At 36.7% G+C, this 24,128-nt stretch overlaps 1 protein-coding gene across 2 annotated transcripts; it reads right to left on the bottom strand.

Moving 5' to 3' along the window:
* Positions 1-16,244: 16,244 nt before the first annotated feature.
* On the bottom strand, positions 16,245-23,185 carry LOC136038886 (alpha-crystallin A chain-like). Of its 2 annotated transcripts, none has more exons than XM_065722354.1 (4): positions 23,041-23,185; positions 21,637-21,749; positions 19,759-19,983; positions 16,245-16,578 (listed from the first exon to the last, which is right to left on the bottom strand). In XM_065722354.1, the coding sequence occupies exons 2-4, from the start codon at positions 21,741-21,743 to the stop codon at positions 16,332-16,334; spliced, it is 579 nt and encodes a 192-aa protein (XP_065578426.1). In that variant the 5' UTR covers positions 21,744-21,749; positions 23,041-23,185; the 3' UTR covers positions 16,245-16,331. The 2 variants fall into 2 exon arrangements, with proteins under 2 accessions (XP_065578426.1, XP_065578427.1); XM_065722355.1 differs by lacking the exon at positions 23,041-23,185 and adding an exon at positions 22,996-23,018.
* Positions 23,186-24,128: the final 943 nt, after the last annotated feature.

The raw sequence follows: 24,128 nt of genomic DNA, 5'->3' as shown, positions 1-24,128 counted from the left end.
TATGTCCTGGGAAGGTATTTTGAAGTACCTACCTCTACTTCTTCTCTCTCTAGAGGACCCTGACCTTTGATGACCTTTAAAAATATGTATGTTACAAAAATGAAACTTTGCACAATAGATCTTCTGCTTAATTGAAGTAGAAACAAAAATTGTTTTCAGCTTCATAACTTTGCTCAATCTCATTTTATAAAGTTTTAAAGATATGCAAATACATTTCCTAAATTTAGAAAAAAAAAACATTGATTGGGCTCAAAATTATACTCAAATAACAGGAATTTCATAACTAAAGGCAGCAAAAAAGCAACTAGTAACTGAAAATTAAGGTAAAATGGGTAAAACTCTAGTTAATTGACTTCTTGGTATCTCAGAAAGGGTTTAGGTTAAGAAAATGAAACTTTCAGGGATGAATCTATGTCCTGGGAAGGTATTTTGAAGCAACTACCTCCACTCCTTCTCCCTCTAGAGGGCCCTGACCTTTGATGACCTTTAAAAATATGTGTGCTATAAAAGTGAAATCTTGCAAAATAGATCTCCGGCTTAATTGAAGTACAACAAAATTGTTTTCAGCTTCATAACTTTGCTCAATTCCATTTTGTAAGATTTTTAAGATATGCAAATACATTTCCTAAATTTTGAAAAAAAAAACATTCGCAGGGCTCAAAATCTACTCAAATAACAGGAATTGCATTTTTAGAACTAAAGGCAGAGAAAAAGCAACTAGTAACTGAAAATTAAGGTAAAATGTTGTTTTGTCAAAATTTCAATAGGTATAGACCTGTCATGTAGGCAAATTTCAGGGCCCTCTAGAGGGAGAATAAGTGGAGGTGGATACTTTAAAATACCTTTCCGGGACATACTTTAGCCTGTAGACCCATCCCCGAAAGTTTCATTTTCCTAACCTAAACCTTTTCCGAGATAGCAAGAAGTCAATTAACTAGAATTTTACCGTAAAATGTTGTTTTTTTCAAAATTCCAATAGGTATAGACCCGTCATGTATGCAAATTTCAGGGCCCTCTTGAGGGAGAAGGAGTGAAGGAGGGCAGGGTACTTCAAAATACCTTACCGGGACATACTTTAGCCTACCCATCCCTGAAAGTTTCATTTTCCTAACCTAAACCCTTTCCAAGATAGCAAGAAGTCAATTAACTAGAATTTTACCGAATTTACAAAGCCAAACATCTCTTAAAATAATGTAGTCGGAACTAATGGAATGTGTGATCCACAAAAGCTTCAAACCTTTAAAAACTACCTAGCAAGTGCGTAAGCAATTAGTGTGTCAACTATTCTAATTTATTCCGATTTTGACAGTAATCAGGAAAATGACAAAAACTTAAAAATAACCATAAAATACTGTCATAAACTAAAATAATGACTCACAAATCTAGTTGCAAAATATCGCTTTTATTCCTTAATGTGCCTTTCACTTATGAAATTCTGAACGAAAACGAATTCAACGTTTGAACTGTGTCGGGATTCTCAGAACCAGTTATACTGGTTATTAAGCAAATGACCCTCTTGCTCACTATAACCAGTGTCGTTAATTTAGGAAAATTTAAGATGGGGGGGGGGCTAAATATTTTTCAAAAATAAGGGACATGAGTTTTTTTTTACATCTTTTCGATGAAAATTCCGAATAAGGCATTTCCTATGAAAATACTGAGAAAATGTTTTGAATCTAGGAGGGACATAATTTTTTTTTCACAGAGGCACTTTATGTGGAAGGACTTGCCGTATGAACTTCACAGAAGGCTCATTCGATTGGAAATTGAAAGTTCTAGTGCACTTTTTAAGAGTCAAAAGAGATCGGAGGGGAACTTCCTCCCCCTCCCCACACCCTTTTCCCCCCCAAAACCATCTGATAAAAATTTAGAGATAGCCATTTCGTCAAAAATAGTTCAACCATCAAATAATAAAAACCCCTGGGTCGACACAACCCCCAGGGGTCCACAGGCAGGCGTCTTAAGTTATACCTTGGGGGCAGATATAGTTTTTATAGGAAGGATGCTCGTATAAAGGGCTCATTTACTTCAAAAAAATTTACTTCAGCATAATTCAAAAATGGCTCATATGATTGGAAATTGAAAGTTCTAGTTCACTTTAAAAGAGTCAAAAGAGATCAAAGGGCAGCTATCCTCCCACGCCCTTCTTCTCCCAAACCCATCCTATAATAATTTTGACATTGCCATTTCGCTAGAATAGTTTAAAAATCAGATAATAAAAACTCCAGGGTCGATACAAACCCCCCAGAGCCCGGGGCCAAGTGTTTTAAATTATGCCCAGGGGGCATATAAAGTTTTATTGTAGGGGGGGGGGGTCGTATGAGCTTCACGGGTGGCTCATTTGATTAGAAATTGAAAATCCTAGTTACCTTTTTTGAGTCAAAAGAGCATCTAGCACACCCCCCGGCAACCCTCTTTTCCTCAAATGTGTCTGATCGAATTTCTTATGCTGTAGAAGTTCTCTCACCGTAAAAGTCTACAATCTACTGCGTCATTGGTGATTTACTGAAAACAAATTACGACAAAAGTATTTTTTTTGTACTTCTTACAACATTGAAAATAAACATAAAAATTTCAGTAAAATTAAATTTGGAACTGATGAGCTTTCAACAATAAAATATCATCATATATTAAATATTCAGTTTAATTGTATGAGTTCTTTCCAAGACTATCCACGAAAAACATAGCTTCAAACAAACAAGATTTTAGAAACTGTCCCCTTATGGAGCTGTATAAGTCTGAAGGATACTATATCATTAGCACTTCACTGAAAACGAACTATATTACAAATATTTTCTTTTCCAGTTATTGAAGCTTTGAAGATGAAAAAAAAAAAATCCAATGAAATAAAATCTTCAACGGATGATCTTTCAACAATTAATATCATGCTATATACCAAATATTCAGTTTGATTTTATTTGTAATTTCCAATACTGTTCAAGACACATATAGTTTTCAGTAAAGCGCTGATGACGCAGTAGGTTGTAAACTTTTACAGTGAGAGAATGAAGCAATACTGAAACTCTTTTTTGAAGTGATTTTTGTTTGTTTTAAGCCTGATCTGCATATTCAACTTAAGTTTCACTGGTTTTAAGATCTATCTATTCATTTACACTATTACCTATTGTATGTTTGGTTGTTCATTTTTGTTCAAATTAAGCTTTATTTGCATGTTCAATTTAAGGTCTACTCGTTTCAAGATCTATTTTTTTCCTTTATATTACTGTCTCTTGTATGTTTGTTTGCTATGATTGCTTATTTAATTTCTGTTCGTTTTGGATTTCATTTATTTTTTAATACTAATTTCTGGTCTTTTTGAGTTTGAATTTTAATATTTATTTGTATCTACTGATCTTAAGTTTAATATGGCCTTTACTTTTCTTTGAAAAACCTCTTTTTAGAAAGTTTTTTAGTTAGTTAAAAAAAAAAATCAAAATTCCAGCACAGGTATTTTCAAAATGGAGGGGACAATTACTCCTCTAATCTGGTTATGTCAGATTCTGTCATTATTAACTACTGGCATTAATTTTTTTAACTACTGGCATTAATTAGTAACATAACTTATTAACCAGCAATGCTGGAAAAAAAAATTAGTAAGGTACCTCAAGGAACAATTCAATAAACTAATTTGAATGATTTCTTAAACCACACTGCCTTTCCACTTACTAAAAACTAAGAGAAAAAAACGGGTTTGATTTAAATAAAGCAGTGTAACGAAAAAAACAAACAACTAACCATTATATAATAAAACGAATCCGAATATTTCGGCTCTAAGTCCAAGAGCCTTTCTCAATGAAAAAAAAAACTCTAAAAAAAATAGCCTTCTGAAATAAAACCACCTATAAAACGAGAAACTAAACACACAGGAGAAAGAAAGAAAAACGACAACTAAAAAACAAAACAAACAAATTTTCCTGTGTGTTTTCTTTCTTTCGTGTTTAGTTTGTCGCTTTTAAGATGGTTTTATTTAAAAAAAAATGTTTTTTTTTCCGTTGAGAAAGGCTCCAGGATGTGGAATCAAAATATACGGATTTTGCATTATTAATTGATGTTTCTTTGTTTTTTATTATTTTGTTTTCTTTCCACTGCTTTATATAAGTTAAACCCATTTTCTCTCTTAATTTTTCGTAAATGGATTGATGAAATTCACTCAAATGTATCAAATTCACTTAAAGGACCCAAAAGAACAATTTTGGTATTTGAAATTATAGTTTCAGGAAAAGGGGTTAAATACCCTCAAAACAAATTGTGAACATCATAGAAAACATATTCGAATATCATAGAAAACATTAGTGTCATAGATAAACATATCTATGAGTTCAAAGTGTCAACATCTAAATTGGATATTGCATGGACATTATTAATTCAGTAAGTTTTATGTGAAGAAACTCAAAATTTCGCAATAGGGATTATAGTGACGCATAATCCCTACTATACTTATTGACCTACATAAAGGATTCTATTGCATTATAAGCTTAATGGAGCGCTAAAGGCGATTTTATTTTTTTGGCCTTGCTTATTTAACCCCAGACCTAAGGAGTGAGAAATGTCAATATTTATTTGTCCTGGTTGTGGTCGATCTTGTGGCAAGGGGATTACCCTGCAATGCACAAAATGTCTCGAGATGTTTCACCCACAGTGTGCAGGCATTTCCCCAATTGAGCGTAAAGAAAAACCGAATTGGATTTGCTTAATCTGTTCAAATAACGATGAAGTACATGAATCTTGCATCTCTAATAATAATCCCTGTATATCCCCGATAATCAGCAGTCAAAAATCCATTCCCGCTAATACTAATTCTGTAGCTGAAAATTCATGCAGTCGAAGCGTGGACTTGTCAATCCAGTCTATTTCAAGACCAAATAAACATTCCACTGAGATAATTGCAAGTGACAATATATCTGACGTCACAAGCCAGCCAGTCAATGCATGCGATTTTGATAAGACTTTTGTGTCAGACAGGAATTTCGCATGTCGTAGTTAATTCGATATTATTCTTCGCTCTTGATTCGTTGAAAGCAGGAATAAGTGTTGATGAAATATCTAACGCAATGGCAGGATTCTATCGTTTAGAGGAGTTGAATGTAGCAAAAACGCTGCTCGCATGTCTGTGTCGTAAAGCTGGTAGATTGCAAGAAAGGAGAGGAAAAACAGCTGAAAAGACTACTGCCTCAGACATAATGCGTGTTATCATAGAACTTGATTCGAAACAGTTCATATGGCCTGTAATCGTCCCACGGAGCTTTAATGAATGTCCAGTATTAAAGCCTGACATCAGCGTCCGGCTTGATAAACTTGTTTATGACTATTCCCGAAAGCTTGAAAAAACACTTTCTTCTATTGAGCGTATCGAATCTAATTTAGAGAAAAAAATAACGCCTGGCAATGATCTTGATCTCAATCCCCCCACTGTGCCCCACCATGAATGGCCGCCTCTCCCACTAAAGACTGTCCCATTAGAGACCATAGTGATAAAAAACCCACCCACTCTCCTACTGAAGGATCCTGTCTGCCGCAAGAAAGAATTTGATAAGACAGGGTGTGCAAATATTCGTTATGTTAAAGCAACTAAGGATAGTGTTATGGTATCGGTACCATGTCAAGATGCATCGAAGCTCAGTTGTGATCTAAAGGTTAATTTTCCTGAAAGCATAATAACTTCCAAGCCTCGGCGATTTTTTGGAATTATCAGGAGTGTGGACATTGATTTTGATGTTAGTGCCTACGCATTGGACTTTCCGGGTATAATCGAGTTTAACCGGCTAGGAAAATCGCAAACTGTAAGAGTTATTTTTCAAACAGAAGAATACCTGCATTTTTACATCAAACATGGCATCAAATTCGGTTATGAGATTTTCCGAGTGGAACGTGATCGTATTCAGCCTAGGCGTTGTTTTAAATGTCAAAGTTTTAACCATGTTCAAAATCAGTGTAAATCTGAATGTTTCGAATGTGCCCGATGTAGCGGTAATCACATTTCGACTAAAGACTCCCCATGTCAAGCGCCAGTTAAATGCGCCAGTTGTGGCTCGAATGATCATCCAGTTTACAGCTTTAGGTGTCCGATTTTAAAGAAATTTTGTAAATGAATGTATTACTTTGTATTACGTCCTTTAATTCAAATGGTGTGTTAGGGAAATTACCTGTACTTCATAGTTTTTTGAATGAAAAATCATCGTTATTATGTCTTCAGGAACACCACCTCCTTGATCATTCGTTGAATCTGCTTTCTAGTCTGTCCACTGAGCATGACATTTTTGCTGTTCCCGCTACACCGACTGGTGGACGTCCCTCCGGTGGTTTAGCTACTATTTTACCCAAGTCTCTTAATGCAGCTATTCTAGCAATTGATACAAATTTTTTAGCTTGTAGTTTTTCAAACGTAGTTTTAATTAATTGTTATTTTCCGACTGATTACCATGATGATATTTCTTTTGATGCGTTTACTCAATGCTGTTTTAATATTAGTCGTTTTGTCTCTAGTTTACAGTCAAATTTGCGTACTTATATTTTAGGTGATTTTAACTGTGATCCAAATATAGCAAATGAAAGGGGTACAATTTTATCTTCTTGTCTTCCTAATTTTTCTGTTTTACCGAAGTCCCAGGATTTTACTTATATTCATTGGAGTGGTAGTACAACTAATATTGATCATGTTTTTTCTTCTAACCCAAGTGATCCTTTGCCTGTGGTTACTGTAATCGAAGATTTCCCCGTTAGTGACCACATGCCGCTTCAGTTCCTTATACCCCCTTTGGCTTCTCGTCCTTCCCCAGTTCGTTTTTCTGGTAATAAGCTTCCTAAATTTTTTGATCGGGTTGATTGGAATCCAAATTTTAGACCGCTTTACCAAGAAAGAGTTGGGACTTTAATTGATAAAGTCTATATCCCTGATAGTTTGGATTCAATGGATAGTAATCCCTCTTTGACTATTAATTGTCTTTATTTTGAATTAATCCATTGCTTAAAGTATGGTGCTGCGGCAGTTTTTCCTACTAATAGGATAAGATTGGGCGCGCAGAAACCTTTTTGGAGCCTCAATCCTTTTCTGGTAAATTCTAATAAGGCGGCTAAACAAGCGTATTGGGAATGGCGGGCCCTCGGTAAGCCAAGAGACTCGCATCCAGTTTTTTTGCTAATGAAAAAGAGAAAGGATGAATTCCAAGCAGAGCTCCGTCGTCATAATAACCTGATCATAGAAGAAGCTTCTTCAAACATTGATAACGACAAGGACAAAAATCTCCTTTGGAATGTTCTCCGAGGCAATAGGCGGATTAACATGCCTGATACTAATTCCACACCGTCGCTAAAAGAGTGGGAAAATTATTTTTCTAAGTTGTCGACTTCGTACGATTCTAACAGTGTTGTGTTGCAATTAGATGAAAGGTTGAAGAATTTTTCAACTGATTACAGGATTTCTGAGGATATGTTACGTGGAGCAATCAAAACGTTAAAGGCGCAGTCGGCTAAGGATCATGATGGCTTATTTGCTAATCACCTCAAACTTGCTCCTTCTTCTTTTCTTATTACTCTACTGGCATTTTTCAACCTTTTACTTACTACTGGTTTAGTACCATCGTCATTCTATATTGGCATAGTTACGCCTATTCCTAAGAGCGGGAAAAAAGACTTGTCATCTTGTAGCTCCTGGAGGCCAATTACTAGGGGTTCTATGATTGGGAAAGTGTTTGAGTTGTGTTTGAAGGATCTTCTTGAAATTCTTGACACTGGTTCTAATCAAGTTGGTTTCAAGAGAGGTTTGGGATGTGACCATGCCCATGCATCTTTCAGCAAAGTTATTGAAGAAGCGAGAATCTCTGGTCAACCGCTATACGCCCTCTTGATTGATATCAAAGGGGCCTTTGATAACATTTCTCATGCATCCGCTCTGCTCACTTTAATCCATGCTGGATTGCCCCTAGCTGTCATACGAGTCCTTCGCTCTTGGTATTCTGGTTTAAAGATCCGTATCTGTCCGAGTTCGTCTTCATCTCAGTCCAAATTAATTCAAGTGGGTAGAGGAATTAGACAAGGAGGAATTATTTCTCCTTATATATTCAATTCGTGTTTAGCTACTGCCCTTAATTCTCTTTCCTGCTCGTTTGTTTCATTATCTCGAAATCTGTCTTACATTGCATATGCTGATGACATTATCCTTCTAAGCCGGTCCAAGTCTAGTCTTGTTTCTAATTTTAATATTTTAATTAATTGTTTAAAAGGTTTGGGCCTTTCTATCAGTTTTGAAAAATGTCAATTTTTTGTTGTAAATTGTTTAGAGGATAATGTCAGGGCGACTCTCGATTGCGGCAATGGTGTTATTTTTCAGTTGTCGCCAATAGTCACTTATTTGGGAATACCTTATGCTGCTTCGAAAAGAGATTTCAAACCAGTCCTGGTTCAGCATGTTCAGATGAAACTACGCAAGGCATTTGGTCTTTTAATTCGTTTTCGGGGTCTTTACCGTCGGGACGTCCTTGGTCGTATGTATAGCGCTGTTGCTCTGCCTCACGTATTGTTTCCATCCCTCCTCTTCCGAAATTTCAGACCTTCTGATCTTTCGCCCACTAAGTTGCTTATTTTAAATTTTGTAAATTTTTATTTGGTTTCCCCCTTTCTTTTAGTAACACTGAGATTGTTTTAAAGCTTAATGTGAAGGATCCTGTAGTCTGTATAAAGAAAAAATATAAAACATTTGAAGATAGGGTGAAAATTAGCCTTTTAGGCCACAATTTATTTCCGTTTTTTAGTAACAGTTCTGGCTCTTCATGATTTATAGGCTAATCTATTTAGCAAGTTTTTTTTTTTTTTTTTTTTTTTTTTTTTTTTTTTTTTTTTTTTTTTTTTTTTTAAGTGTTCGATCAATATTTGATACGTTTTGATTGTAAGTGTTATCAGTTGTTTTTTCTTTATATTATATTGTAGCGTACTCCTCATTTTTTGAGGGAAATAAAGAAAATAAATAAATAAATAAATAAAAAATATTTGAGGTTTTGAGAGTAGAGAATGGAAGAATGGATTTTGAAATTAATGTTAGAAAGGTTAAGTTGCTTAGAGAAGGTTGTCTAAGAAAGTGGGTAGATTCGCTTACCTAGTTAGTATTATTAGTAAAGATAGTGGATGCCTTGAAGATATTGGTTTACAGAATAGCCAAGGAACAGGGTACTTTTGGTACTTGAAACTTTTTGGAAGAATATTGAAAATTTTCGGAAGAAGTTGAAATTTTTCTTCGTATTGAATTCTTGTAAATTCGGTTAACTATCATCTTTAGTGTATTAAATTCGGTACAGTCATCATCAAATAGGAGGAAGAAAAATACAAATGACCAATCTAATGAGTATTAATACATCAACACTTGTATTTTTCATATTTTACGCATTAAATCTTGCTACATCTGATAAAATTTTTTATTTATGCATGCATACCCAGACATAAATCTTAGTAGTAGTTACATTTTGCTGTCAAATATACTCACATCCTGGTTGTAGCGTTGGCTACACCCTAGTAAGAGATGAACACGTCCCATAGTAAAAACAAGAAGCCCGAAACCCCTAAAAATGGTGCCAGGTGGAAACACAAAGTAACCATTAGAACCGACTTGTCTGAAAACCCCATAAAGGATAAAGGAAAACCCCATAAAGGAAACGTATAGTCCCTTCGCTTGAAAAAAGGAAAAAGGCTGCAGCCACAATATTTTGCATTGAAAGCATATTTTTTTCCTGTTTTTCCTCTACTGTTAGCAGCCCACAGGAACATCATAGAGAGCTGTTTAATAGCCCATTTTGTCGTTGTTTTTTCTATATTTTGTTTTCGTTCCACTGCTCATAATCTATAGAATTAAGGACCTACCCTTTCTAAAACCGTATTGTTCTTCTCTTATTACTTTGTCTACAGCGTCGCTCATTCTAAAAAGCATCATATTACTAAGTAATTTGCTACCTACAGAGGCCATACTAATGCCTCAATAATTGCCACATTCACTCTTATCACCTTTCTTACACAGCGGTTTAATCAAGGTTTTCCTAAAATCGCTAGGTACTTCCTTTTTTTTAAAACCGTGCTTCTAAATCTTCAGTAGCTTATTTCTAAACTCAGAGCCACCATATTTAAGAAACCCGTTTACAACAATATCAACACCTGGAGCCTTATTGTTTTATTAAATAAACAAGAGCTAAGAGCTCATATGGGACTTCTGACAAGGCCGGAAGAGCCAAGAGCTCATACGACATGAGCTCTAGCAAAATTCTAAGAATAAATAGATTAATTTAAAAGGAAAATCAGAGGCTTAATGCCAGTCGGGATTTATAATAAGAGCTCTGAGACACGAGCTCTGATACTTCTAATAATCGAAATTCATTAAGATCCGATCACCCACTCGTAAGTTAAAAATACCTCATTTTTCTAATTTTTCCTCTCATTTCACCCTCCCCCCAGATGGTCTAATCAGGAAAAAGACTTTATCAAGTCAATTTGTGCCGGTCCCTGACACGCCTACCAATTTTCATCGTCCTGGCACGTCTAGAAGCACCAAACTCACCAAAGCACTGGACCCCCTCCTAACTCTTCCAAAGAGAGCGGATCCAGTCCAGTTACGTCAATCATGTATCTACAACATTTGCTCATTCTACCCATCTCTTTCATCCCAATCTCTCCACTCTAAGCGTTTTCCAACATTTCCGGTATACCCCTCCAACTCCACCCAATGTCACCAGATCCAGTCAGAATTTAAAATAAGAGCTCTGAGACATGAGTTCCTTCTAAATATCAAATTTCATTTAGACCCGGTCACCGGATCTAAATCAATAAAATAAGAGCTCTGAAGCACAAGATCCTTCTAAATATCAAATGTACCTCATTTTTTCTAATTTTTTCGAATTATCCCCCCCCCAACTGCCCCAAAGAGAGCGGATCCAGTCCGATTATATCAGCCATGTATCTTGGACTTGTGCTTATTCTTCCCACCAAGTTTCATCCTGATCTCTCCACTCTAAGTCTTTTCCGAGATTTTCGGTTCCCCCGCCCCAACTCCCCACAATAACACTGGATCCGGTCAGGATTTAAAATAAGAGATCTGAGTTACGAGGTCTTTCTAAATATGGAATTTCATTAAGATCTGGTCACTCCTTCGTAAGTTAAAAATACCTAATTTTTCTAATTTTTAGAATTAACCCTCCCCCCCAAAGAGAGCGGATCCGTTCCGATTATGTCAATCTCTTATCTAGGACTTATGCTTATTTTTCCCACCAAGTTTCTTCCCGATCCCTCCATTCCAAGCGTTTTCCAAGATTTTAGGTTTCCCCATCCAACTCCTCCCAATGTCACCGGATCCGGTCGGACCTGTAAAATAAAAGCTCTGAGATACAATATCCTTCTATATATCAAATTTCATTTGGATCCGATCACTTGTTCGTAAGTTAAAAATACCTCATTTTTCTAATTTTTCCAAATTAACCGTCCCCCCCCCCGATGGTCGAATCGGGGAAACGATTCGACCATCTATTTCTAATTTAATACTGTCTGATCTCTGATACGCCTGAAAAATTTCATCGTCCTAGCTTATCTGGAAGTGCCTAAAGTAGCAAAACCGGGATAGATAGACAGACCGACCGACAGACCAACAGAATTTGCGATCACTATATGTCAAATGGTTAATACAAAGTGCAATAAAAAAACCAGTTATTTTTACTGAAAGTAAGGAGCGACATTAAAACTTAAAACGAACAGAAATTATTTCCCTATATGAAAGGGTCTGTCCCCTCCTCAACACCTCGCTCTTTACGCTAAAGTTTGTTATTGTTTTAAAAATTAGAGCTGTGAGAAAGAGTCAAACTTTAGCGTAAAGAGCGAGGCGCTGAGGAGGGGACAGTCCCTTTCATATCTGGAATAACTTCTGGTCGTTATAAGTTTTAATGTCACTCCTTACTTTCAGTATAAAAAACTGTTTTTTTCTAATTTAATTTCTGATCGTCTTTTAAATAATACCAGGAACCTGAACCCACCTTCACGGAGAAACCCCCTCACCATGGAAAAATCCTCTAAACACCTCAATCCCGGTGAAAATTTACCCAGGACAATTACTCTTGACCTCTCTGCGCGTTAAATTGAGACGGAAAACAGAAAGCAAGACATATAAAAGAATTTTGTATAAGAATTCTAGCAAATCCCCGCAATTTATAATTTCCCCTGACAAGTTCCCTCCTTGGAAACTTCCCTTCCCAATGGAAAATTCTCCCTTGGAAAACCCCCAGCAGAAAATTTGCCCCGCCCCCGCCCAAAAATGTATGCATGCATCCCAATGTTATGCGTAAACAATGAGCAAATTGTATAACTTAAAGACCTTTGCCCCTGGGATGGGGAGGGGAGGGTCATGTAATACCCAAAGGCATAGTTATTGGGCCTCTTAACTATGATGAAGATTGTGGCTATCTCAAAATTTTGATCGGACGATTTTGAGAAAAAAAGAGGCGGAGGAGATGGCCTAGTTGCCCTCCGATTTTAATGGTCACTTAAAAAGAACACTAGAACTTTTAATTTTGATTCGAATGAACCTTCTTCTGATATTCTAGTACCGCTTGGTTGATACGATCACCCCAGGGAAAAAAACAACAAATAAACACGCATCCGTGATCTTTCTTCTGGCAAAAATACAAAATTCCACATTTTTGCAGATAGGAGCTTAAAACCTGTTCCTTGGGGTTCTCTGAGACGCTGAACCTGATGGTGTGATTTTCATTAAGATCACATGACTTTTAGGGGATGCTTCTCCCTTCTTTGAAAATCATGAAAATTTTCTCAGGTCCGTAGCCTTTGATGGGTAAGACTAAACTTAATGAAATTTATATACCTGAAAAAAAAGTTAAAAAAAAACTTTTTCTGAGTTTCGGTTACTATTGAGCCGTGTCGCTCCTTACTTACAGTTCGTTACCACCAACTATTTGAACCGCAGTTTTCTCAGATTTTTTTTGGTTGTTATTACGTATATGTGGGACTTGTCCCCTCCTCAGTACCTCGCTCTTTACGCTAAATGTTAGTGAATTTGAAAAAAGCTTATTATTCTAATTAGACGGTCCTTGTGTGTCAGGAGTAATTCTTAATTAATTAGAACAAAAAGTCAAACATTAGCGTAAAGAGTGAGGTATCGAGAAGGAGGCAACCCCCTCATACACGTAATAGTTTCTGTTTGTTTTAAGTTTTAATGTTGTTCCTTACTTTCGGTTGAAAAAATGTGTTTTTTTTATTTAATAACAACCACATCCCGAAAAGATACGATATCTTTGGTTTATTATCACATAAAAACATAGTTAAGAAGCTGCTTAAGATAATATTAAATGCTAAGGATTGGCCAAAAAATAACACAAATAAATTATTGTTTATATAGGCCATTATTTAACAAAATTCTAACTTTAGCGTAAAGAGCGAGGTACTGACGAGGGGAAGAAACTCCCTTATATTCGTAATAAGAAGAGGATTGCCCCCTCATCAATACCTCGCTCTTTACGCTAAAGTTCGATTTTGTTCCAATTCTTTACGAATGCCTGTATCCCAAAAGCCGTTTAATTACTGTAAATAGCTCTTTGACATTACTAAAAATGCTTTAGCGTAAATACGCCGAGAAATTGACGAGGGGGAGAACCCCTCATATACGTAATAATTTCTGTTCATTTTAAGTTTTAATATTGTTGCTTACTTTCAGTTGTAAAAACTTTTTTTTTAAATTTAATTTCTGATTGTTTTTTTAAATAATGCTGAGAAATCCAGCACACCCTTCATGAAAATTCTCTTCCCCATGAAAAATTTCTCCGTGGAAAGATTCTCCCACGTAACCCTCGAAGCCCCTCGAACCCCCACCAGAAAAAAACCCCCCTCCCGAAAATGTCTGTATACTTCCAATAACCAATACTATATGCAAACAATGACCAAAGTTAATAGCTTGCAGCCCTTCCCCTGGGGAGGACTTTGGACGATCAAGTCGTCCTCAAAGACATAGCTATTAGAATTTTTGACTATGTTCATCCGGTGACTTTGGGAAAAAATGGAGCGTGGAAGGGGGCTTAATTGCCCTCCAATTTTTAGTCACTTAAAAAGGACATTAGAACTTATAATTTCCATTCAAACGAGCCCTCTCACAACATTTTTGCACCACTGGGTCGATATAATCACCCTTGGGAAAAAACAAAAAACAAAAAAAAACAAAAAAAAGACCAATTAAACACGCATCTTTCTTCTGGCAAAAAAATACAAAATTCCACATTTTGCCGATACGAGCTTGAAGCCTCTACAGTACGGTTCTCTAATACGTTGAATCTGATTTTCATTAAATCAGAAATGAAATCTTAATGAAAATCTTAATTTTCATTAAGTTCCTATGACTTTTAAGGGGTTTCCCCCCTTTTTTGCGAAAATAAAGCAAATTTTCTCTTGTAACTTTTGATGGGTAGGTAACTTTAGTAACTAAACTTGATGAAACTTATATATTTAAAATCAGCATAAATATCCGACTCTCTTACTGCATCTATTTGTATCAAAATTGTGCTTCTTAGAGTTTCGGCTACTATTGAGCCGAGTCGCTCCTTGCTTACAGTTCGTCCCCACGAACTGTTTGATAATACCATCATAACTGCCCGGGAGGTAGTTACCCTTCCAAAATTTCAGCTTTAAATAAGCCCTAGACACAACTATATAGATCTTTATTTACAACATCAATAACAACACTCGTATGTACCCTAATATCTTGTACTGGTCCTGCCAGTTTTCGGTTTGCAAATGACATAATAAGGTTTGCTGTCTTACCATCATGTAAATACCATGTTAACTTATGGGCCATTTTATGACCAGACACCGTATTGTTTACAACTATATTGTTATACCTACAAAATTGCAGTACTTGGTAGCCATTACTATTTTATTTTCTTATACCAAATACACCTAGGCTAGGATACCATCTATCTCTTTCTCCCGAACTGGGTGTTAAAATCTCCCTAGTAAAAGACCGTATATCTACCTGGGATCCTGTCTGCTCCTGTAACTATAATTGAAATTCATCTTAGTCACTAGTATCTCCGTCAGTCGGTTCAACAGGGGCATATACTACTATAGCCAGTACCCTGTACTTTTAGTCTTAAAATGAGTGATTTAGTATTTTATTATTAATATCTTTCCAGCCTAAACGAGACTTAGTAACCTCCTTAGTCATCAAGAGTTCTACTCCTTGTCTATTTACCCCATCATTCATGCCCGAGTAAATAAATTTTATACCACCTAATTTCATGCTTCCAACCCCTGGGATGAGTTTTTGAATTCCTAATAAGTCCAGTTCAAACCGTCAGAATCCGTGAGTCAAAATATCATATTGTTTAACAATGGGTTTTTTTTTTAACGTCGTAACATTCTAAGTTACAATTTTCAAATTCTTTAAATCATTGAAATTATTTTGGCCTCAGGAATAACAATGGCTCGGATACCAGTGCAGGACGGGACCGATACATCTTCTGAAGTCTACACCGAAGTACTTAAGCCGGCTTAGAACCGGACAGCAAGAAGTCCGTGGGATCTACAGTATAAATGGAGGTTTATTTACCTAAAAACTTTGGTTCCAATCATGAGATTTGGTAGTTTCTAAAATCTTCAGTGCAACTACAAGGGTCAAGAATAGTGGAATCACGTGGTTTTTCATCCTAGCTAATCAGACAACCAAACCCCAAAATGGCTGACCTTTCTATTAAAAAACTATCTGAGCAATAGGTCGTTTACACAATAAAGCACCACTGCCTTTGGAGCTTTGGGGGTGATGTCAGAAGTGGATACAGAATCAATGTTTGGGAGGGGGCACCGATAGAAAATCTGCTGCCCCATTGGTCAAAGGAGCCCACTCCGAAGCCAATTCGATTGAAACAATCGAAATTTTTAGATCACCCCTTCCATACGAAGGGGCAGGGAGAAACAATATACTGACTTGATTTTTCGTTCTGAGCATGTATTTGTTCTGTTCAAAATTCGGAAGTCACTAAATCGTCAAATTTGGTTCAAATAGATTTAGGCTATGCGGCTTAAAAAAAGGAAAAGGTTTCAAATTGTTTTTTTTAGCCCAGTGAAGTGAATTTATTTAGTAGCTTCTAGGCAAATCGGTGGATTATTTCTTGTTGCTGAACACACCAGTTGACGATGTGCTTCCGAAGTGAGACACCAGCTTAAGTAAGGTGCGTGCATAAAGAGAATATTGTTTGGTAAGCGAAGGGAACAATCTTCAATTGCCTCGTATACAGATTTATTGACAAAAAAATAAAGGTACAAAGAAAAAAGACCGGAAGATTCATTGAATATATATTGAATGCAGATTAAGCTGCACCTCCTGATCTTGTTGTTCTTGCTGGAGTTGAACTAGCTGTACTGCCTGTAGTAGTACCTGTAGTTCCCCCTTCAATCCTTCCAACAGCTGGCGCTGGTGTGATGGGTACGATACGTTCTGTTGGTGAGCTTAAAGCAGTTTTCGGAGCATGGATAGTTAAGACACCATCTGATGACAAAGTAGATGACACAGATTCTGGTTTGACATGTTCTGGGAGTCTGTATCGTCGTCGAAATCTGCAAAATAATGTATAATAAATGTAAAAAAGTAGGGCTTGGACCAACAGTCATGAATTTTTTAGCATAAGTCATCACCATGATCCATTCGCGTTGGCTACAAGCCAAATAATCCACAAGCCAAACATATGTTGCACCTATTTTAATTCTTATTACTTATTTTTCTTTAAATGGTGTGAGGGGGTAAATTTAACAAGTTTAAGCTTAATCTTCCTAAGTGTTTCATAGAGGTTCTCTGCTTTGCTTAACAAGATGTTGGAAATTCGATATTTTTATATCCAAATCAGTTTTCCTATCTTAAGAATGATATATTTCAGTGTCGGAGGACGCAGATCATTCCGTGAATGACCGGAAGCCTCACAATATGGGCCAAATTAGTCAGCCTGTCCTACATATCAATATGGACATAGTCAGCCGGTCCCACATAGCAAGACAGATTTACCCCTAACCTCCCGTTATTTGGAGGAGTTGTTTTCAAGAAGAGCGCAATATGGATGTTGATATTCTATGATATAAAAGGTTGCATTCGGATCCTTACTTTGTTAAATTAAAGTTTTTTAACTGACCTTAAGTTTTTTCAACCAAAAGTAAGGAGCGACATTAAAGCTTAAAACGAACAGAAATTACTCCGTATACGAAAGGGGTTGTTCCCTCCTCAACACCCCGCTCTTTACGCTAAATTTTTTACTATTTTAAAAAGTGGAGTCAAGAGTCAAAATCAGAATTAAAATGTTTATCTTTTGATGTAACTATGGGTATCAAAATTTTGTTTTTTAGTGTCGGTTACTTTTGGGCCTGGCCGCTCCTTACTAGTTCCTTACCACGAACTATTTGATAAAAGTGGAAGGAGCAGGGAATCCCATAACGTGTCAGATGAGTTGAAATTAATGTCTTATTTTAGCTTCATTTGCACTAAGCCTAATATGGGTGTTGCTGGGAGACAAGTTCTTTAACTTTTTTTAGCATTAAAAGATTACATTCATGTGCTTACCGTCCCAAAAATGGAGAACTGCAAAAGTAGTCATAATTTGCACCGGAGAATATCCCAGGAGTAAGGAGACAGAAAATTCGCTGTCATGGACATTTTAATGGACATAATGAATATTTATATATTCCATCCACCAAGCTTCATCCCGATTCCTCCACTCCGCTTCATCCCGATTCCTCCACTCCGCTTCATCCCGATTCCTCCACTCCGCTTCATCCCGATTCCTCCACTCCGCTTCATCCCGATTCCCCCTCTAGATCCCCCCAATGTCAAAAGATCTGGTCGGAATTAGAAATAAAGAGCTCTGAGACATGAATTCCTTCTAAATATCAAATTTCGTTAAGATCCGATCACCTATTCGTAAAATAAAAATGCCCAAATTTTCACGTTTTTCAAGAATTCCGGTTTCCCCCTCCAACTCCCCCCAATGTCACAGGATCTGGTTGGAATGTAAAATTAGAGCTTGAAAGCTCAAGATCCTACTAAATATCAAATTTCATTAAGATCTGGTCACCCTTTCGTAAGTTACATACCTCAATTTTCAAAATTACTCCCCCCCCAAACTCCACGAAAGAGCAGATCCGATCCGGTTATGTCAGTCGCGTATCTTAGACAGGTTTCTATTCTTCCCATCCAGTTTCATCCTGATATCACCGCTTTAAGTATTTTCTAAGATTTCGGGTTCCCCTCAACTGCCCCCCTCTTCATTACGCTGGATCCGTTTGAGATTTAAAATGAGAAATCTGAGTCACGAGGTCCTTCTAAATATGAAATTTCATTATGTATTTCATTATGAAATTTCATAAGATCCGATCACTCCTTCGTAAGTTAAAAATACGTCATTTTTTCTAATTTTTCTGAATTAACCCCCCCCCCCCAATAGAGCGGATCCGTTCCAATTATGTAAATCACGTATCTAATGCTTCTGCTTATTTTTCTCACCAATTTTTATCCCGATCCCTCCAATCTAAGCGTTTTCCATGATTTTAGGTTCCCCCACCCCAAACTCCCCCCAATGTCACCAGATCCGGTTGGGATTTAAAATAAGAGCTCTGAGACACGATATCCTTCTAAATATCAAATTTCATTGAGATCCGATCACCCGTTCGTAATTTAAAAATACATCATTTTTTCTAATATTTCACAAATAACCCCCCTCCCAACTACCCCAAAGAGAGCAGACCCGTTCCGTTTATGTCAATCATGTATCTAGGACTTGTGTTTATTTTTCCCACCAAGTTTCATCCCGATCCCTCCACTCTGTTTTCCAAGTTTTAGGTTTCCCCCTCCCAACCCCCCCCCCCCAATGTCACCAGATCCAGTCGGGATTTAAAATGAGAGCTCTAAGACACGATATCCTTCTACATATCAAATTTCATTTGGATCCGATCACTTGTTCGTAAGTTAAAAATACCTCATTTTTCTAATTTTTCCAAATTAACCGCCCCCCCCCCGATGGTCGAATCGGGGAAAGGATTCGACCATCTATTTCTAATTTAATACTGTCTGATCTCTGATACGCCTGAAAAATTTCATCGTCCTAGCTTATCTGGAAGTGCCTAAAGTAGCAAAACCGGGATAGATAGACAGACCGACCGAAAGACCAACAGAATTTGCAATCACTATATGTCATTCAATATATACCTCTATACAATAATAGAATTTGCGATCACTATATACCTCATTTTTTCTAATTTTTCAGAATTACTCCCCCCTCCCAACTACCCCAAAGAGAGCGAATCCGTCCCGATTATGTCAATCATGTATCTGGGACTTGTGCTTATTTTTCCCACCAAGTTTCATCCCAATCCCTTCACTCTGTGTTTTCTAAGATTTTTTTTTAATTTGACCTTGTCTGGTCCCTGATACGCTTGCCAAATTTCATCGTCCTAGCTTACCTGGTCCTAAAGTCCCTAAAGTAGCAAAACCGGGACCGACAGACAGACAGACCAACAGACAGACCGACAGAATTTGCGATTGCTATTGTCACTTGGTTAATACCAAGTGCCATAAAAAAGATCAGACCGTTTCAAGTAGTATTTCTACCAGCCTCTGGCGTCATTTACGTCTTTTGAAGCGATTCGGATAAATAATCAGGCTTCTCAGATAAGTAATCTTAGAGTACTCGAGCACACGATCTACAGCTAAGTATTAAGAGAAAAAAAAGAAAGGAGAAAAAAGATAAGACTCACTCTCTTTGGACGTGTCCATATTCATCAGACCGCTCGTCATGTTTGCCATGGACAAGAATATCATCGTCGGTTGTCTTGACTGTAATTTCGTTTGGTAAAAAGTGGCCAACATCTAGCTGAACTTGAAATTCATCAGCTGTGTCCCTCAAAGACCCAGGAGTAGCTAACTCCTTTAAAGCCCTGCTGGTATCTGGACCTCTTCTCATCATTCTTCTCCGGAAGGGCCTGCAAATATAACCATTTCTAATATTCTGTTTTGGCGGTTAAACAACAAGCCTTTTCATACATTGGAAGAACCAACGAACATAAAACTGTAGTCGAAATGTGTTCCCCCTTGTTCTTAGCATTTTTCAAACAGTTCGTGGTAACGAACTGTAGTAAGGAGCGACCCGGCTCAATAGAAACCAAAACTCTAAAAAATGGAATTTAATGCTGATTTTAAATATATAAGTTTCATCAAGTTTAGGTCTTACCCATCAAAAGTTACCGAGTCTGAGAAAATTTGCGTTTTTTAGAAAATAAGGGGAAACACCCCCTAAAAGTAATAGAATGTTTTAAAAAGAAGAATTTTAAAAAGAAGAAGTTTTAAAAAGAAGAGAGAGTCAAACTTTAGCGTAAAGAGCGGGGCGTTGATGAGGAAGCAGCCCCTTCCATACACGAAGTAATTTCTGTTCGTTTTAATGTCGCTCCTTACTTTCAGTTAAAAAAACTTTTTTTTATTTAATTTCCATCTGAAGCACCCCAATTAAGCAATTCTTTCTGAGAAATTATTGAGTTATCCTTTCTCAAATAACGGGGTTGCACAGCACATGGCATGATCACACGGTGGAGGCCTATCTTCACGATGTAGCCTATTTGTTTTTAAATTACTAGTTTTTCTACGTTAATTTCAAAATTACCTGTCCTAGAAATGACAGTGCCCTCTGAAAAAAATGACTATGCTAAAAAAATTGCTCATGTCAAATTTCGATTCAACATGTTGAGGAAATAATGGGTGGGGGAGGGGCTGATAACCCTCTAATCATTTTTACTTTTAAAAAAGGCAAGTTTATTTTCAATTAAATTAGCCACTTCTTAAGCTTCTGCGATAACTCCTTCTATAAACAGGGCCTGGGTGAAAAAATATGATGTAATGGTTCTATGGGTCTATAACTTTACTGGAAAACATGCTCGTATGGGGACCAGTTCAAAATTCCAAACAGAAAACCTTCACAAAATATTTTTGAAAAAATAATGTTAAACAGAAAATGTCTCGAAAGACTATAGATAATATAATCGTGTTTAAAAATCGCTAAAACCTTAGTCTCCCACATCAACGCCTCAAGGGGAGTTTCCCTTGAAAAAATTTATTCGAACTTAAGAAATCAGCTCAATTCCAAATCTAATACAACACGGACGAAATGTTTACAACTAGTGCTGTTTTCCACTAATTTGACGGTAAATTCTGAAGGAGTACCCACTTTCTGCCACATTATGTACGTTACAGACACCAAGTGCATCGCAGTTCAACAACGCTTGGCGTAGCTTCCAGCAAGATCGTCATAGATTGTGATGTGTCAGTTCCTGTTATTGGCACAATTCCCACCGCCTGGTAAACGTGACTTGACAGTAGGGACCCCCTCAAAACACTTCAAACAGATCTTTAAAAACCAAGATCTGTTTACACCCCTAAATTTTTTAATCCATTTTAAACATGTTATAAATGTGCCATGCATGGTGATGAGACCGTGCAGTGGAAGTTGCCTATGCATGTCACACGGTAAAGTGGGCGATCTCTGGCTACAGACTAAATAAGAAATAGCCCCCCTGCATTTAAGACAAGCATTTCCGTGCCAACTCACATACCTTATTGGATTAGAACTTAGAAATGATACTTGCCTGTCAATATCAAGGTCCATGCCACCTCCGAAGCCACCAAATCCAAATGGATCAGACCATGGGTCAGTCATACCACCAAATCCTCCGTACCATGGGTTAAGTGCCATTTTGATCTAAAAGAAATATCAATACATTGGATAGCCCTGTTCTCAATAATTGAAAAAATCCGAAAAATTAAAACGATAAATAATTATCCCTTATGAGGGGGATCCCCCTTCCTTAACCTTCACTCTTGCTAGTCTTAAGTTCATTAAAAATATTTCCCATTTAAATTTAATGACCCTCGTGTTTCAAGAGTTCTTTAAAAAAAAAAAAAAAATGGAAAAAAGTCAAACTTAGTGTAGAGTGAGGGATGAGAAAAGGGCAGCCCCTCTTATATACTGAATAATTTCTAGTCGTTAGTTTTTATTTTGCGTCTGGTAAAATTCTAGTTGACTTCTTGCTATTTCAAAAAGGGTTTAGGTTAGGAAAATGAGTTTCAGGGATGGGTCTACAGGCTGAAGTTTGTCCTGGGAAAGTATTTTGAAGTACCCACCTCCACTCCTTCTCCCTCTAGAGGGCCCTGAGCTTTGATGACCTTTAAAAATGTGTTATAAAAGTGAAACCTTGCAAAATACATCTTCTGCTTAATTAAAGTACAACAAAATTGTTTTCATCTTCAACATTGCTCAATTCCATTTTGTAAGGTTTTAAAGATATGCAAACACATTTCCTAAATTTTGAAAAACATTGATTGGGCTCAAAATTATACTCAAATAACAGGAATTGCATTTTCAGAACTAAAGGCAGAGAAAAAGCAAGTAGTAACTAAAAATTAAGGTAAAATGTTTTGTCAAAATTTCAGTAGGTAGACCTGTCATGTAGGCAAATTTCAGGGCCCTCTAGAGGGAGAAAGAGTGGAGGTGGGTACTTTAAATACCTTCCCGGGACATAGTTTAGCCTGTAAACCCATCCCTGAGTTTCATTTTCCTAACCTAAACCCTTTCCGAGGTAGCAAGAAGTCAATTAACTAGAATCTTACCCATTTTTGTAGCTGGGTAGAAAATTCAGAGTATTTTAGATCTACGAGCAGGCAAAGAAAAGTGCGATCTCACAAACAACCCTGGCCCTAACTTACTCATTTCTAGAAGCTTCATTATCTTTGTTTTAAAAAATTTTCGAGGTAGTGAAAAGCTGCATAGCTGAAGTTTTCAACAATACTTCACAAGGGTTCAGAAGGGTATTTCCCAAATCTGACTTTCCAAATATTACAGAATTTCCATTTCATTTATTTTTGGTTCTCCAGGACGACAAAATTTACTTCGTATGACTCAACTCCTACTGGTAAACATAGGTCATAATTTGGAATTACTGACTTACATTATAAAACAAATGAATCCCAAACAGAAAAAAACAAGAACTTACAATGTTAATATGAGTCTGTCCCTGTCAATCGAGTTCAAACTTATGGTTGATCAACGTTTTTACTTGGTTATATATTTGCAGAGACCGTGCAGTGGCGAGACCATATCTTCAGTTTAAACCAGGCTAAAACAGGCCTTAACAAAAGCTACGGTTTCTGTGAAATAGGGCTAGATCAAAATGTTGTTATAGAATTGGAATCCCGGATGTCTGAAAATTCAGCTGCTTATTTTTCTATTTGTGTTACAAACCAAAAACAAGGTTTGATATGCCCTGCATTCAATAAGCTTATCACAAATAATTTTTGTTATTTGTGGCGTTATATAGTCAGTTTTAATAGTTCAATTGGGTTCAAAAGCACTTATTAAGAACTATCATAAAGATACAAATTCTTTGAATATTTATTTATTAGTATAAGCCATTTGGTTACTCTCAAAGATTCCATAGGTTTACAAGACATTTTGTTAAGAAATTCATTTTGATGCCCAATTCACATTTAATAAACTGAAGCTTTTAGGTTTATTCAATAATTTATTACTGATTCGATGAGTTCTGTTAAAAGCGGGGATGAATTCAAATTTTGATTTATAACACAAGATATTTACGTAAACATCACGAAACCTTAAATATGCACATGAATCTGTAATGGGGGAGATGATATAATTGTCATATAAGTAAATAAAATGCTGATCGTGGTTGCAGTGGTAGATGCAACCTAGTAAAGAGCAAACCACAGCCCATAGTAACCAAAAGTTAAAAAACGCATTTTGAAAAAAATGCCTAGTGAAAAAAATTGCCATCTGACACTAACTCAGGAATGGTAACTATTATTTCAGTTCGTCTTAAAAGTTTATTGCGAAAGAAATTTATCTGAAAAAAAAGCCTGAAACCCTTCGAAAATGGCGTCAGATCAAAATGAAGTCTACCATTGGAATCAGTGCGGTCGAAAACCTCTTACAAGGAAATTATGGTTCCCCTCCTTGAACAAAAAGGAAAATCCCTTTTGCATCGCTAGCACGGATACATCTCCCGTTTTTTTTTTTAGTAGGCCTAGACGGCTACCGGAACATCATAGAGAGATGCTTAATGGC

Source organism: Artemia franciscana, chromosome 18 (genome assembly GCF_032884065.1).
Source record: "Artemia franciscana chromosome 18, ASM3288406v1, whole genome shotgun sequence".
NCBI lineage: Eukaryota > Metazoa > Arthropoda > Branchiopoda > Anostraca > Artemiidae > Artemia > Artemia franciscana.
The sequence above is the reverse complement of the archived record's forward strand: the minus strand, read 5'-3'. Positions and strand labels throughout refer to the sequence as shown.